The following is a 15,013-nucleotide window of genomic DNA, read 5'->3' on the forward strand; positions in this document are numbered from 1 at the left end:
CAGCCTGGGTTCCAAGTTTCATGTATAGGAAGCACTGCAGAGAAATTGCATTGACACGCAAAAATGCAACTAGGACCTCATACCACCAAAAAAAGTTGCTAGGGTGCTGGGCTGCTGAAACTAGCTGGTGTTCTTTCCAACCACAGAATTTCTCCTGTTTTGAAACCTTCCTTTGTTGACTAAAAAACCAATATTAGTATTTTCATAGCAATTAAATGACAAATGTAAAATACCTATTAAGTAAATATCTTAGCTGCCAGGATCCTCAAAATGAAGTAAATACTCTTTGTTGCAATATTCTTGAAGGCTTCCAACAATCACTTATATTTTTGAGTCATACAAGATGCATGGTTTTTTTAAATTAGAGCTTAAATATCTGCTGGTTTTGTTACAATTCTTCCTTTATGTTGAAACATGCAGTATTTTCTTTATTTCCTTAGTTTAAATTTGTATCATGAATAACTGGCACTATTCATGATACACTGTATAAAGCCTAACATTGTTATCAGCTTGTACATTCTTTATGTTAAGCAAAAGAGCTTAATGTTTCCCCATATTTAGATCTTTAAATATATTTTTGAAGTATTTTTATAATAGGTTCTCACAATAGACTGAGACGAGTTGGAAAATGAAGTGGCTAAACAAATTGTTTCTAATTTAAAGCAGTGTTGGCCAGTTTCCACAGACACAATTAATAAATTTATCGTTTTCTTCATTTAAATAGCAAAGTTTAAATCAATAAGTTACATGATCATAAGATGAGTTTCTTAAAACACTGCATTTTTAGAAGACTTTCTAGGAACCCAAAGGTCAATTGTTAGGGAAACCATTTTATCAGAATCTGACATGTTGAACACTGATTATGCAGCCTGAAATAAGCAATTTGTGGGATTACCTCTATGCTTGCTGAGGTATTGATACAAAGAAGACAGCAGTTCTTCAAGGCTGTCCTTTTAGATCTGGACTTCTTAAAAAATCTCGAATCCCTGAGGGAAACAAGCAACTTCTAATGGAATTGATTAACCAGCAAAGGTTTTAAGCATGCTGCTTTTTAGCACCCTGATATGTTTAACAGTATCATAGCCTACTGTTGACAAGTGAAGGTCAAACATATTAGTAACTGAGGCACAGTACAATAAATACACTGTGTTTGTTAGTTCACCCATTTTCCATTTGGATGCAATAGAAATGCTTATTATTTGGTGGCATCTGGTAGCTTAGTATGTCTGCTGTTAAGAAGATAAGAGTATCTTAAAGAATATAATCATCAGTTGTCCCATTGCAGTAATTGTGGTTCCAATCCTGAAAACATTTTTTATAGCATTTATTTTCATTTACAGAGCTATAACATAATGTGTGCAGTTAATTTGATTTTTTACACTTTACCGCTTACATTTTTTAATTGGAACACTCTTATAAAAAAATGCTGGATACTCAATGGTAGAACTGTTAGCGCAGGAACCAAAAATTGCTTATTTCTTTGTTCTGGAAGACATGCAATGTACTTGATCTTTATAAAGTAATGATAACAAGGTGCCTGCTCTTGTTCCTGATAAAGCTGTGGCTATGCTTTGTCTATGGCTGTTTGATAGGACTGTGCAAAGTTTTGGTCCCTGATTCGATTCCGGAGAGATTTGGCCCAATTTGATGGCCGAATCTCCAAATTAACTCAGGGGACCCCTTAATCTCTCCAAATTGAATCGGAACCCTCTGAATCGATTCGGAGAGATTCAGAAAGATTCAGTGACTCAGATATAGACAAAGCTTTAAATGTTTTTTCTACATACCTCAAGGATATCAGATGACTTGTGAATGCTGTGATGCTGGGACAGATGGAGCGTGGGGGGCCCCCCAGCATGCTCAGCAGCAGACCTGGGAGTGGACCAAAAGCACTTCCAGTCCTCTTCCAGTTCCTCTGAGGAGTGTGTGAGGGCCCCCCCCCCGCATCTTCTCAGCTTGGCAACTGGTGCCTTCTGATTCTGGGGGAGGCACCTGAGGTCCGCCTGTGGCTGATCACCAAGCTGAGGAGGTGCGGGGGGAGGGGAGAGGGTGTCCTGGCGCACTCAACGGCAGACCCAAAAGTGGACTGGAAATATCTGTGGTCCACTTCTGGGATTGCTGCCGAGCACATGACCCCTCCCTGCCCCATGCTTCTGTGGGATGCTCCATCTGCCCCAGCATCGCATCATTCATGAGCCATGCCTGGTACCTTGAGGTATGTAGAAAAAATATGTAAAGCTGTGTCTATGTCCAAATCGCTGATTCTCTGAATCAGCATCGAATCTGCAAATTTGGACTTGGCCAAATCAAATTGGGGACAGTGATTCAAATCAATGAATTGAATCACTGTCCCTGATTTGGGCTGAATCTGAATTGAATACAGCCCGTTTTGCACACCCCTAGTGTTTCATTTACTTAAGAAGTAACTAAATCCATGCTATAGAATAGGGATGGCTCACCTGCAGCATGGGAATTCTTTTAAAGTGGCACATAGCAGATTGGGCAGGGGATAGGCAGCACAGTGGCAGATAGGACAGGAAGCAGGGAAGAAAGGAGGAAAGAGCAGCAGATCAGGTGGGGAGCACAGGGCTGAGAGGAGAAAGCAGAGCTATCAATTGGTCAGTGGAAGAGGGGACAAAGGAAACTTGGGGCTAGGAGGGTATGGGGCTATTTTGTGGCTCACCTACCAAAAAAGCTTGGCCCCCACTGCTATAGAACTATAATAAAGGTAAGGTGATCTATGATACTAAGTTTAAAGTTTAATATTATAAGATTTATCTTCCTATAATGACAGTTTTGCTAATGACTTCACTCAGTGCTCACAAGGAGGTGGAGTCAAATATAAAACAATACTCAGAGTCAGAAAACCCTGTATGTGCTGATGGTATTGACTTAAATGGACTTTTTCACAGTAGGGTGGAATAAGCTCAGTATGAAGCATTTTCAGGATTATCTCCAAGCAAAACAGAGATGTGTTATTCTTATTCTAGTAAATATCAGCCATGAGAATTAAAATTTTGAAATGCAGGAAAAGGAAAATATAAAAGGAAGCCAAAATAATTTATTTACCTGCTGTTGGGTATATTGGCTTTTCTATGACTAATTCCATGTCATTGTCTAATTTTTATTCATGCTACTTAGAGTTACCAGTACAATGAAAATAGATCACCAAATGGCGCATGTATTTTCATTTATTTCTGTGAAAATGAACTTTATTGTTCCAGAAATCTTATACGTGGCTTAGTTAAGTATATACTTGCATGGTTTTCCACGTATGACCAAAGAACTGGAATAAATGAGTTCTGTTTAAAACCCAATAAGCCAATGAAAACAAGAATATCAATCTAAGCAAGTATCTTGGAAGATCTAAAATTGGAGCCAGCTAACAGCATGTTACTAGGTTGAAATAAGGTCTTTTAGGACTTTGTGTGTACTTTTTCTCTTATGGGTGGCCAGTTTTGGGGACTGGTTTGGGTTTTTTTTATCTATACCAAGTATAATGAATAGATTTTCATCCATGATTTACTGTGGGGGTTCTGGTACTTACCTGATGGCGCCATCTCACTGATGGCATCTGTCACCCAAATAAACACCAAGTAGATGTTACAGAAACCAGGGAAACTAAATGTACATCTAGTTACAAGTTGTTTTGCTATATAACTTTCCTTTATTATTGTATTTTCTTCTAGAAATACAAAGAATATGAGAAGGATGTGGCTATTGAAGAAATAGATGGCCTTCAGCTGGTGAAAAAGCTAGCAAAGAATATGGAAGAAATGTTTCATAAAAAGTCTGAAGCTGTAAGAGTAAGTACTAGATTGACTTCTATGTTTTGTGCGGTGAAAAAAACATGTAAGGTGTTGAGGAGCTCATATCCTGTTAATTGAAGTTAGTGATGTGAAAGTGCTGAAGGACTCCGGAAGTGATTTAGGGTCCAACTCCCAGAGAATTATGGATACTATTAATAAGATAAACTTAGTACCATGTTTTTATATGAAAAGTACAAGTTTTGTATATGCAGCAAGTTTTGAAAATCCAGTGGATTATAAATGTGTCTTTTTTTGGTGAAAAGATGATGGGTACAAGCACATGGTTCTGTAGAAAAGTATAGTGCATTTGAGGAATTAAAGTGAAACCAAAGCAGAATTAATTTTGATTTTTTGTAGAGCTATAGAAATAATATTAGAAGGTTTCTTATTGTCTTTCTTTGACCATATCCAAGAAAGGACTGACTGCCTAGTTCTAAACCAAGGGCAAGCAAAATACGGCCTACAGGCTGAGTCTTGTCTGCTGAGTGATTCCTTTTGTCCCATGGCAGGTCCCTCAGCCCTGCCCAGCCCAAGTGTAGGGGGCAGCCCAGGCCCTGGCACATGTGGCTGGTTTTACTGCCCCAGGCCCGGAGGTGCTGCTAGGCACAGAGTGAAGCCTGCTCTATCCCGACACACAGCTCTCAGGCAGGCTGGAAGCTGTAGTCTGTGGGGGTGGAGGTAGTGCAATGGCTGGGCTTTGTTTCCTGACAGCCCCCACAGCAGCTCCTTCCAGTGCTGCTGCCAATATCTGCACTGCTGCCACATCTGGCCCCATTGCCTGGGCTTCCCAGCCTGTCCACCCTGCACCCACCACCAGGGGCTCCATATGGAGTGGGTGGGCAGACAAGGTCTCCATGAAGATCAGCTCGGGACCTCTGTGGCTGGGTGAGCTTGGCCAGGTAGATGGTATGGGGCCACAGGCAGGTGGGGAGTGATGTCAGAGTGGGGCAGGCAGGTGGGGCTGAGATTGTGGGGAGGTGACTGCGTGAGGCCAGGGCCCAGGGCAGAGCTGCAATCCACTCCTCATATGTCCCTGTGATGGGTGCTGGTTCTGTGGGCATCTTAGCTCATCTACCCCACACCGACCACTGAGGGGCTGGATGGAATGGGTGAATGGGTGGGCATGGTCTTCATAGAGACTGGCCCAGGACCCCCATGGGCAGAGTGCTCTTGGCCAGGTGGATGGGATGGGGCCACAGGTGAGCAAGGAGCAGTGTCCAGGAGTGGGATGTGGGGCTGGGGCTGGGGCTGGGGCCAGGGCCGGGGCCAGGATCACAGAGCAGTGACAGAGCGGAATTGGTGCTCATTTCAGGGATGAGCGGGGAGTGGATTGTGGCTCTGAACCAGTCCCTAGTTCTGCACTGTCACTGTGCTGTAATCCTGGCCCTGACCTTGTCTGCCTGCCCTCCTCCCAGATACCACTTCCCTCTCGCTTGCAGCCCCATCCCATCTGCCTGGCTGAGTATGCCCTGCCGTATAGGGTTCTGGGGCCATGGAGACCTTACCCAGTGGGTGTGGGGCAGATGGGCCCAGGGCTGAATAGGATCAATTGGCATCTCATTGGCCCTGCTCCCCACCACACCAGGCAGTGTAAAAAGCTGTTACAGGGGCTGAGGTTGGGTCAGTATCCCCCTCCCCCAGCCCTCATCAGCTCACCAGAACTTCTCAAGCAGCCTTCCAGTCCAAATAATTGCCCACCCTGCTCTAAACTCACCTCTCATCTCCTGGTTTGAACTGAAAGATTTCATTGTGCCTACAGTTATGCCGCTGCTCTATGCATGCCCAGAATTGAGGTGACCTGAGCCGCTAGGCACAGAAATCCTGCCAAACCCTTTTTGGGATCTAGAAACAAAATGAAGAAGTGCCTAAGCCAGTGGTTCTCAATAGGTCTGTGGCTAATATTCCCTTTGGATTCGGCCAGTTCGGGGACAGTGATTTGATTAAGTGATTCACATCGCTGTCCCAATTCGATTTGGCTAAATCTGATTCAGAGATTTGGCTGCTGTCAAACCTCCAAATCACCCAGGCCCATCCTCCGCCCATTCTCCCTGCTGCCAATGGCTGCTCCACCCACCCCAGCTCCCAGCACTTTGAAAAAGAAAACAGCCCCAACTCACTGGGTGCTGCCAGGTGGGGGGGGGCAATCCCTGCTGCCCCCCACTGCCCTATGCTGCATGGGGGGCTCTGCACGAGCCCCCTGACCTCTGCCCACTCCCCCAGTCCCCCTATGGCTGCCCCGCCCACCTCAGCTCTGTCCCTTTAAGAACCCCCCCCAAGAAACGCCCCCCCAGACTCAGTGTTCCTGCCAGGTGAGGGGTGATTTCCGCTGCCCCGCACAGCCCCACGCTATGTGGGGGGGGCTCTACATGAGCCTCCCAAAGCCTCGAGGCCACATCAGGAGCGATGAATCCTGTGGTTTGTCCTGGTCTTTTTTTCCTTAAAAGGCCAGAGCTGGGCCAGGTGGGGCAGCCGTGGGGGACCTGGGGGAGTGGCGGGGGATTTGGGGGATCATGACAGACCACTGGCAGCTGGGGCAGGCAGGGCAGCCATGGGGGGGCTGGGGGAGTGGGGAGGAGGTCAGAGGGGTTGGGGGAGAAGGGAGGGGATGGGACCTGGCAGGGGTCCCCCCATGGTCCCCTTCCTGAGCCCCCCCCCCACTCCCACAGCCACTACTTAATGGCTTCTAGTCCAGCTGCAGCATCCTGCTGCAGCGGGTGGGGCTGTCCAAATCACCAAAGCTCTTTGAATCAATTCAGACCTTTTCATTGGTCTCCTGATTTGATTTGGATTTGAAGATTCGGCCACCGAATAGGGCTGAATCTCCTCTAAATTGAATCGCCACCTGAAGCTTTGCACAGCCATAGTTCTCAACCTTTTTGGACTTGAGGCAGTCCTCACTGGATCTGAGGTACCCCTGCATAAGTTTGTGAATTGACTGGCTCCCGGTTTCAAAAACTAATTTATGTATTGGAATGTTAACCTCCTTGCAGATTGGCCGGATGATGGGGGTGAGGCATCATCCAGGTATGAACAAGCATGAGCCTGTGCTTATCTTCTTAGCTTACCATCTTATCTCCTTATACAATTTGGGGCACCTTTAAAGGATCTGGAAGCACTCCAGGATGTCTTGGCGCCCTGGTTGAGAATCACTGGTCTAAGCACTTTGAGAGGCTTGACACTGCCTTACATTAATCAACAGCATCAGGTCCTCTTGCAAAATGCTGTTATGGCTAGTTCTTTACTAAAAATATGGCAAAAGGCAGAAGAGGTGGTAGTGGTAGCCACCTTTTATATAACACCCTATAGGTTAAAGCATTTACCTAGAATGTGAGAGATCCAGATTAATTTCCCTCCACAGCAGATGGATGTTCATGTCCACAGCTCCCAAAATTCTAGGCTATAGGCAGTCATTAGTTAAAAACAGAGAAATAGTCCTGGGAGAAGGGACCAGAACCCAGGAGCAAAGCTAGAACAAGAATTCAGATAAATGTCGGTGCTTCATTTTTCTTATTGGTTTGTTCTGGACATCTCCCTGCTCAGTACATGGTTTTTTCTGGATTCTGTTCTGTGGCCGGGCTTCTGTTTAATAAAATAAAGGGTTTTATTTTATCTAGCCCTTGTGACTGATCCTGTTTCTACCTGTACTTGTAAATAGGAGTTATTCATGGTAAATGTGTTGTGAAGGCTGGCAAGTGTTTTTACTTACATGATGTTGTCTTTGTTTTATATTGTTAAAATTCCTCTGGGCAGTAGTGTATGTATTGGCTAAAGTGTCAGTCATTGTAAAATCAGTTATACTAGACTTCAATGAAAAAAATGATTTCTGTTTAGAGTAGCATAACAAACATAGTAGAGCTGGCTGGATTTTGTTTCTTTTCTTGTACCATCAATAATTGTTTAACTCACAATCACTTAACTAGGGCGAATACACTGAATGCTTTAATATTCCAAAAACATCACTGAAAGCAACTTTTAAAGACTGGGTTTCACAGGTGTGACAACTACAGACAGATTGATTCTTAGTGTTAGTGCATAAGAAGGAAAAAAAAATGCTACATTTTCAGATCCTGGGTTATGTGTTTTGGTCTGAAAGTGAAATATAATATCATTTAACTTGTAAACTGATTATACATAGTGGAGAAACATTGTAAAATAATAAATAATGGGACTTAATAATGATCTTTTTATAGGCTCTGTTTAGAACAGAACTGCATTTGAAAATCTTGTGTGGTAACTTGAGGAAGCTTGCAAATGATTGGAACCGAAAGAATCAGTTTCTTTGTCCCTTATCAGGAAGCAAAGTACTGATTCAAGACCAGAAAAATGTTGAAAAACATCTTCAGTACAGCCCTGCCATTTATAACTACCAATGATTAGTAGGCAATGAAAGATTATGTCTGTTTCATAGGAATGGAGAGTCAGTAGGAGAGAGCAATTGGTCTCTCAGACTAAGAACAGATATTCAAAAATCCTGAGGTGGAAACAATCTAGGTTACATGGTTTTCTGTAAATGATGTAGGTTAGATTGGTAGTGAACAGAACATGTACTTGCCTTTTTGTGGCGGGGTTCATGGAAGCTGCCTGTACTGGCTGAGGCCAGCAGGTTGATGGTGCTCCTGCATGCCTTGCAGCAGGCTCTGTGGACTCCCTGGACTGCCTAAGATTGCTGAACATGGGCAAGCATCCTCCTCCCTCCTCCCCCTGCTGCTTTGTCAGCCACAGGCATGTCAGCTGTAGGCAGGCAGTGCCGGTGTTGTGGGGGGGAAGGGCGGTGAACGGTGGCATTTGTGTTCTTGCACAAGCCCTGGCACAAAGCACCCCATGAATATACACAGATCTAACACTGAGACCAGGAGAACACCCATGAGTGAGCACAGCCCCACAGAGCTTGACTGGGCTGTCGGGGATGGGCAAACATTCCCTCTCCCCTCCCATATGCTGCCTGCTTGTGGCTGGCAAACCACGTGGCATGGGGAAGGGGAATACTCGTGCCTGGCAGCCCAGTCAGGCTCAGTGGGGCTGCACTTGCTCATGAGCGTTCTCCTGGGCTCAACGTCAGATCTGTGTGTATATTGTGGGGTGCCTTTGTGACAGGGTTTGTTCAGGGACACAGATGCCTCCCTTACCTCCCTGAGGTGTCTGCCTGCACCTGATAGCTGGTTGGAGGCAGGGGGTGGAGCTGTGCAGAGGGTCTGTGCTAGAAAGGACCTGTGCTGACTTGGCTCTGTGACATCCCTGCGTGGGGCATGCTGGGCACTCATCTAGAGTGGCTAAGAGTGGAGTGAGTGCTACAGTGCCTCCCTGCAAGGTGGGGGGGACAGTGGGGGCAGGGTGCAAAAGAGCCTGGGGTGCCACCAGCCAGCAACCTAACTTGAATCAAGAGGGGAACTGGTACTGAAGTTCAATGCACTGGTCTAACATAAATTGATTAAGTCTGAGTTCACATTGTTCCAGGTCTATTGTAGACTGGGTTCTGCCATTATTAGAAGTTCAGAAGTGTGCTGAACTTCTGTTCTGTTATGGGTTTAGACTGGTTCCTAGCACTTACACCAGTAGAAGTGTAATGTCTGTACCTGGCCTTTATTACAGCAGTGTTGTGAAAATTTTTTAATGTGAATTTGTGAGGTGGTTAGAAATGTTCTGGCTTTCTTTACAGAAATGTTGTGGGTCTTTAGGAAATAAAATGCTTCATCTGGACCATAATGTTCTAACAACAAAACAGGCAGAGTTCTATGAAATTCAGATACAATAACAGTATCGTTTTTGTGAGGTTTGATAAATATTTGTCTTGGTTTTTCCTAGTCTTTGAGAGAAAATTTTGAAAACCAGGTACAATTTGGAAATGATTACTGTCCTGAAAATCTGCCTAGGTGTTGTCTTTGCAAACAGTGACTTAATGTGCTCATCCTGGCTATTATGAGATGACTGCTGGAGGGACAGGTAAGGGGCTTATTTCCATAGAAGCGTAGTGATGGAATGGAATGCTTTCAAACTACTGCTCTACATTTAAAATGAGAAGGACTGTTGATTAGCCAGTTATAGCCTGAAAAGCACTAAAATGCTGTGGCACAGTGCCAGTTTTATATGTATTCCATCTTCTGTGTAACACAGCTACAGTTAGCTAATTTTGTTTGTGATCCTCACTGAGCTGAAAACCGTGAGGTGTTCAACTGGCCCTGGAGTAATGGATTTTTAATCTTGCAGGTTTCAGGTATTTATTTAGTTTCATAGAAACACCTATCCCAAGAGCTATGCTTATTCCAAAAAACTAATTTTAAAACCTAACTTTTAAATGAACTGCCAGTGTCCTGACAGTCTGGGAAAATGCCAAAATAACCACACACAAAAAAAACAAAAAACAAAAAAAAATTCTGCAAGATTTCCTTCAAAAGACATCAAGATCCAAATATTTCTAATGGTACCACAGTTTGACAAACACTTGTAATTATTAACTGAATTAACTGCAGGTAGCACCTATGAAAAAATCCACATTTTGATTGAAATCATTTAAAAAAAATGAAATTATCTGCCCGTCAATTTCTAACCATGCGTTGTCAACATTTAGCACAAAAAGCAGGTGGTGGTAATTATGAAAATCCTGGTGGTGTGCGATTTTTATCTATGGGAAATGGGTTCTGATAAAACTTGGATGTAAAAAAACTCTATTTCTGTATTTTCAAGATTTTTTTTTTTAACCCACCAGTTTGTTCTTAGCTGCAAATCAGTGTTGAACTTGTTCTCCTGCTTGTAGTCTGGCTTGATTTTTTTTTTTTTTTTTTAATCTTTCCCTCATCACTTTTCATAGTGATTAGTTGATTCAGTGTGATTCTTATCATCCTCATCCACTATGTGAATTACTCTTCAGTATGTAATTATTCTATCTCACAAAGTCCTATTTTCTTGCTGTCAGATGTGTAAAGTAAATGAAAAACTAAAAGTGCTAAACCAATTATATAACCTTTTGTCATCTACTTAGTGATGTATGCTTTTATAAGCAACTTTTTTTGCTGTGTTCATTATTTACAAATGAATCTGGATCTAGTTAATATATCAAGTGTACAAGATGTTCTCATTAACTAATATTTTCCTCCACTTATTTAATGCAATAGCAGGTGATTTGGCTGCAGTATCTGTTCTGGAAATTTTTTTGTAGTGCTTTAAGAAAAAGGCTAAACTAAAAGTGGGACATTTACAATGCTGCAATTCTTAATTGTTTGTAATAATGAAGAGTGTAATCTGTCAATGTCAACTACTATTAGGATGAAGAAAAATCTTAAAATTAAGAACGCAGAAATATTGTCTGGGCTGTTCAATAATGATGCAACTTTCCGGCCATCATTTGTGACTTCAGGACAAATTTTGATTTGATTGTAAGAGGAAGAGTATGTTAAACTAGAAGTATTAAAAAAAGCAGTGGCTGTCTTAAGCTCATGTCCATTCTGGGCTAGGGACAGACATTACACTGTTTAACCTGTTTAAGTGATCAGAAACTACTTTAAACCTGTAACAGTTCAGTGTGCATAAACCAGTTTCAAAATGGCTGAAACTGGTTTAAGATAAACCTGATTGGATGTAGTATCAGACTTAACTGATTTGGGTCAAACTAGTTTATGCAGTGCCTGTCCCAGACCCTGATGATCAGATTCAAAATAGCTTATCTGGTATAAGCAGTCCTCTTCATGAAATGATCCTCATTGTTGTCAGATTTGATTCGTTTAGCATGGCTTGTGTTGGTTTCTCAAGTTATGGTGAAGTTGTAGCCAATTTGAACTCATATTGAAGCCTGATGTCATTCACCCCTGCTCTTCACAGTGTTGCCCAAATGCCTTTGATTGTGTGCATATGTGATTGTCTTCATAAGCAAAACCCTTGAACAACCTTAATATTGTTATACACTACACTTGATCACCTTCCTATCGCATCAAATCTGACCTTAGAAGAGAGGAAAAGTTAAAACTGTCTTTTCCCTTTAAATTGATTGTCCCTCTGTACATCCTTTCATGGCTTTAGATATGGTATATGTGGCCCTATGTTCATTAGGCAGTATACACCACAGTCATGGGGCATTCTTCCGGGCTGTAGAGTTCTGGATTTTTAAGTGGTTCAGCACATAGGTATCTCTCCTTCAAGAGAGGAGATTTTCAATATAAAAACAAAGAAGACTCTTCACATGCTAATGCCACCTAGGTTATGTACCGACAGTCAGAAAGCCCAAGGCTGAATTGATTCAGTCTTCTCAGGTTAGTCTAAGCTGCATAGATTGAACCAATAAGCAAGTAAACAGACATTCATTTCTGATTCTGGAAATGCAGTCACATACCTTCAGTGGCCAAGGCCAGAAATGGGGGGACACTAAAGCATGCCTCCCCTGCTCAGCTGGAGCAGACAGATTGGGCCAGAATTAGCCTACCCATCCTGTGAACAGGGGGCCTACAGGGGTGGTGCAAAGCATCTTGGGATGCTGGGGGTCTGTGAGTTAACTTGAATCTGGAATGGAACTGGGACAGAAATTCAATAAACCAATTAAACTTAAATCAGTTAAGTCTGATACTGCATCCATCCGGGTTTATCTTAAACTGGTTTTGGTCATTTTGAAAGCAGTTTATGTGCACTGAACTTCTGGCATAAGTACAGACATTTGGGGACATTGGGAGAGGCTAAAATAGATCAAAATGGCTTGCCAATATCATGTAAGTCAAGATGGTAGTGCTGTTGTGGGGTTGGGGGGTCCAGCATCCTGGAGGGGATCAGGGGTCCACCAGCAGATGGGGAGCAGGTATGACCCATGAAGGGTGGTGGGGAAGGCTAGCATGATATGCAGGAGGGCTGGGTGGGGTTGGCATGACTTTTGGGTGGGAGCTCTTCCAGTGAACCTTGTAGTTTATGCTTTAAAACCATCCCTCCTGCCCCTCCCCCCACTGAGATGTACTTGCTAGGCTCTGGCAGCAGCAAACATTGGTAAAGGTGGCTGCAGTGCTTGGGGCTGCCTTTTGAAGATGGCTTCTGCCTTCAGGCAGCTGTGGCCTGAGCCTCCAGCTCCCCCTGATGGCAGCAGGGGCCTGGTGCAGGGCTGCAGGGAATGGGAGCAGACTACTGCTAGGAGCAGCAAGTCTGCTCCCATGTCCCTGCATGTGTAGATATGTGTCTGGGTAAGTTTACTGATAAACTGACCCTAGAGTATTTGCATGTGTAAATGCGCCTGCTGTGTTTCAGATTTGGACCAGTTTCTGATCGCTTATACCGGTTTATATGTACTTTCTGTCCCTAGCCCTAATGCCCTGTTGGTGTGACTTCCCTAGCACTGCAAAATAAGTACCATTACAGGCATGCCTTATATGGAGGTACTTCCATCTGTTCTGTTCTCTCTTGCTTCTTTTCGTTTGGCTTCTGGAACTTCCTAGGAAGTAGCAAAAGTTCCATAGATATAAACAAGTCTGCTCAAAGTGCATTTAACTGGTTTCTTAGCTTATGATTCTCCAGCTATGGGCTGATGTACATTTTCTCATATCTCCTGTATATTTCTCATCTCAGTATGTGCAGCTGCCCTTTACTGTATAGGGGAAACTGTTTCTGGAGCCAAAAATGGGTTAAGGAGGGAACACCTATGGATTGTACCAGGGAGCTTTGGCTTTAAGCAGCCACCCCCCACCCTTATGAATTAATTCCTTCAGACCAAGCAACTGCCATTGCCTCTGTCTCCCTGTGCTGTTCCCCAACCAATACCTGCAGGGCAGCAAAAGAGAATTCTTTTTTATTATCACCAAACACTGCATTGTTGCAGAGAAACTTGAGTGCAGTTTCTGTTCACTTAGGGGACTCTGAGATCCACCCATATGCACGTGGGCATTGCTTTTGAGGCATGCAAAGGAGAAAGCAAATTACTTGCCAACAACTAGAGTTCATTATGAGTAGTTGTCCATATACACAGCACTATTTTGTCTCCCTAGTTCCCCTCTTTCTTGACGTTACTTGTAACTTAACTGCATCTCAACTTCAGAGCTCTGAGGAGCAGGAAGTAGGCACCAGCCTTTACCCCCTCAGTACATAGCATGAAGAAGGGTGGGGCTGTCCAATGGGTACTGCTAAAACAGAAGGTCTCCGAGGTCAAATGCTACTGCACATGCACATGCATAGGAGGTATGGTGGTATGGACGCTACAGCTTGAAGGACACCAGTTTCTGGTGGTCTCCATTTTACTTTCACTAGTTAAGGTAGTGAGAAAAAGAAAATCAGTCCCTCTCAAAAAAACACCAACCTAGTGCAAACAGAGTACATGATTGGCAATGTTTAAAGTGTGGTAAAGTCAATTTATTATTAAGGAACATTCATCCAGCTTCTACTAAAATTCATGATAAGCTTCTACTATTACATTCATAGAAGGTTTTTAGCATTTAAATTTCATTTTAAGTAGAGAGTATCCTGTAAAAATAGCTGCTTCTAAATTTACTTGCTAGGATGACAAAACAAGCACTGGAGAGTGTTTATGCTTTAAAACAAACATTGCTTCAGAGGAAAATGTAAAAAAAAGTAAATAAATAGTTTTTTATCAACTTTTTCCTCCTATAGCTACCTGATTTTCATTGTGGAACTGATTCTTATTATAGCTGTACTGTGAAAAGTAATTGCTGTTGTACAGTAATTCAATTTCAGTGCATTCACGCATCAGTAAACCACTAGGATTTATCTAGAGGAACCTGGGACTTTAAAGCTTTTTATCACAAAATTCCACATGCTGCGACATATTTTTCCAAGGAGCAGAATATCAGCATTTACATTTAATAAACATTTACAATAGAAGGGAAATGGCTTTTTTCCATAGATGTTTTTTACACCAGTCTTCAAAACTACTTTGAGATACCATTAGAATAATTTTGTTTACATAGACAATATTTATTGTATATATAAACATATACAACCTGTGTATTTATTTGTATGGGCATACTTCTGTGAATATTAATAAAGTATACAATCTCCAAAGGGTATAACAGTAAAATAGCAACCTACCAGTAATTAAAACTGATTGTGAGAAACAGGGTTCAGGTACCTTGGTAATGAGTATAGAATGGATTTGGATAGAAGAAATGATGGACAGATATATCCTGGCCAGCACTCCAGAGTTAAGAGCAGTAGCACATAAATGAAACTATTTTTACCCTTAGGCAGTTATTTTGTAGTGCTGCAATCTATTTTTTAAAGCCGAGCAC

The 15,013-nt window shown here is 42.8% G+C and overlaps 1 protein-coding gene across 4 annotated transcripts in view; it reads left to right on the top strand.

Moving 5' to 3' along the window:
- Positions 1-15,013, top strand: part of CACNA2D3 (calcium voltage-gated channel auxiliary subunit alpha2delta 3) — an 891,165-nt gene that overhangs the window by 191,625 nt on the left and 684,527 nt on the right. For all 4 annotated transcript variants that reach the window (XR_016438419.1, XM_090021142.1, XM_090021141.1 and 1 more), the window contains exon 3: positions 3,690-3,806. Coding sequence is in view for 3 of the 4 variants with exons in the window: in XM_090021142.1 (XP_089877268.1) it covers positions 3,690-3,806 (117 nt within the window). In the remaining variant the exon portion in view is untranslated. The remainder of the gene's footprint in view (positions 1-3,689; positions 3,807-15,013) is intronic.

Source organism: Crocodylus siamensis, chromosome 11 (assembly GCF_052110815.1).
Source record: "Crocodylus siamensis isolate JL-2025a chromosome 11, ASM5211081v1, whole genome shotgun sequence".
Lineage (NCBI taxonomy): Eukaryota > Metazoa > Chordata > Crocodylia > Crocodylidae > Crocodylus > Crocodylus siamensis.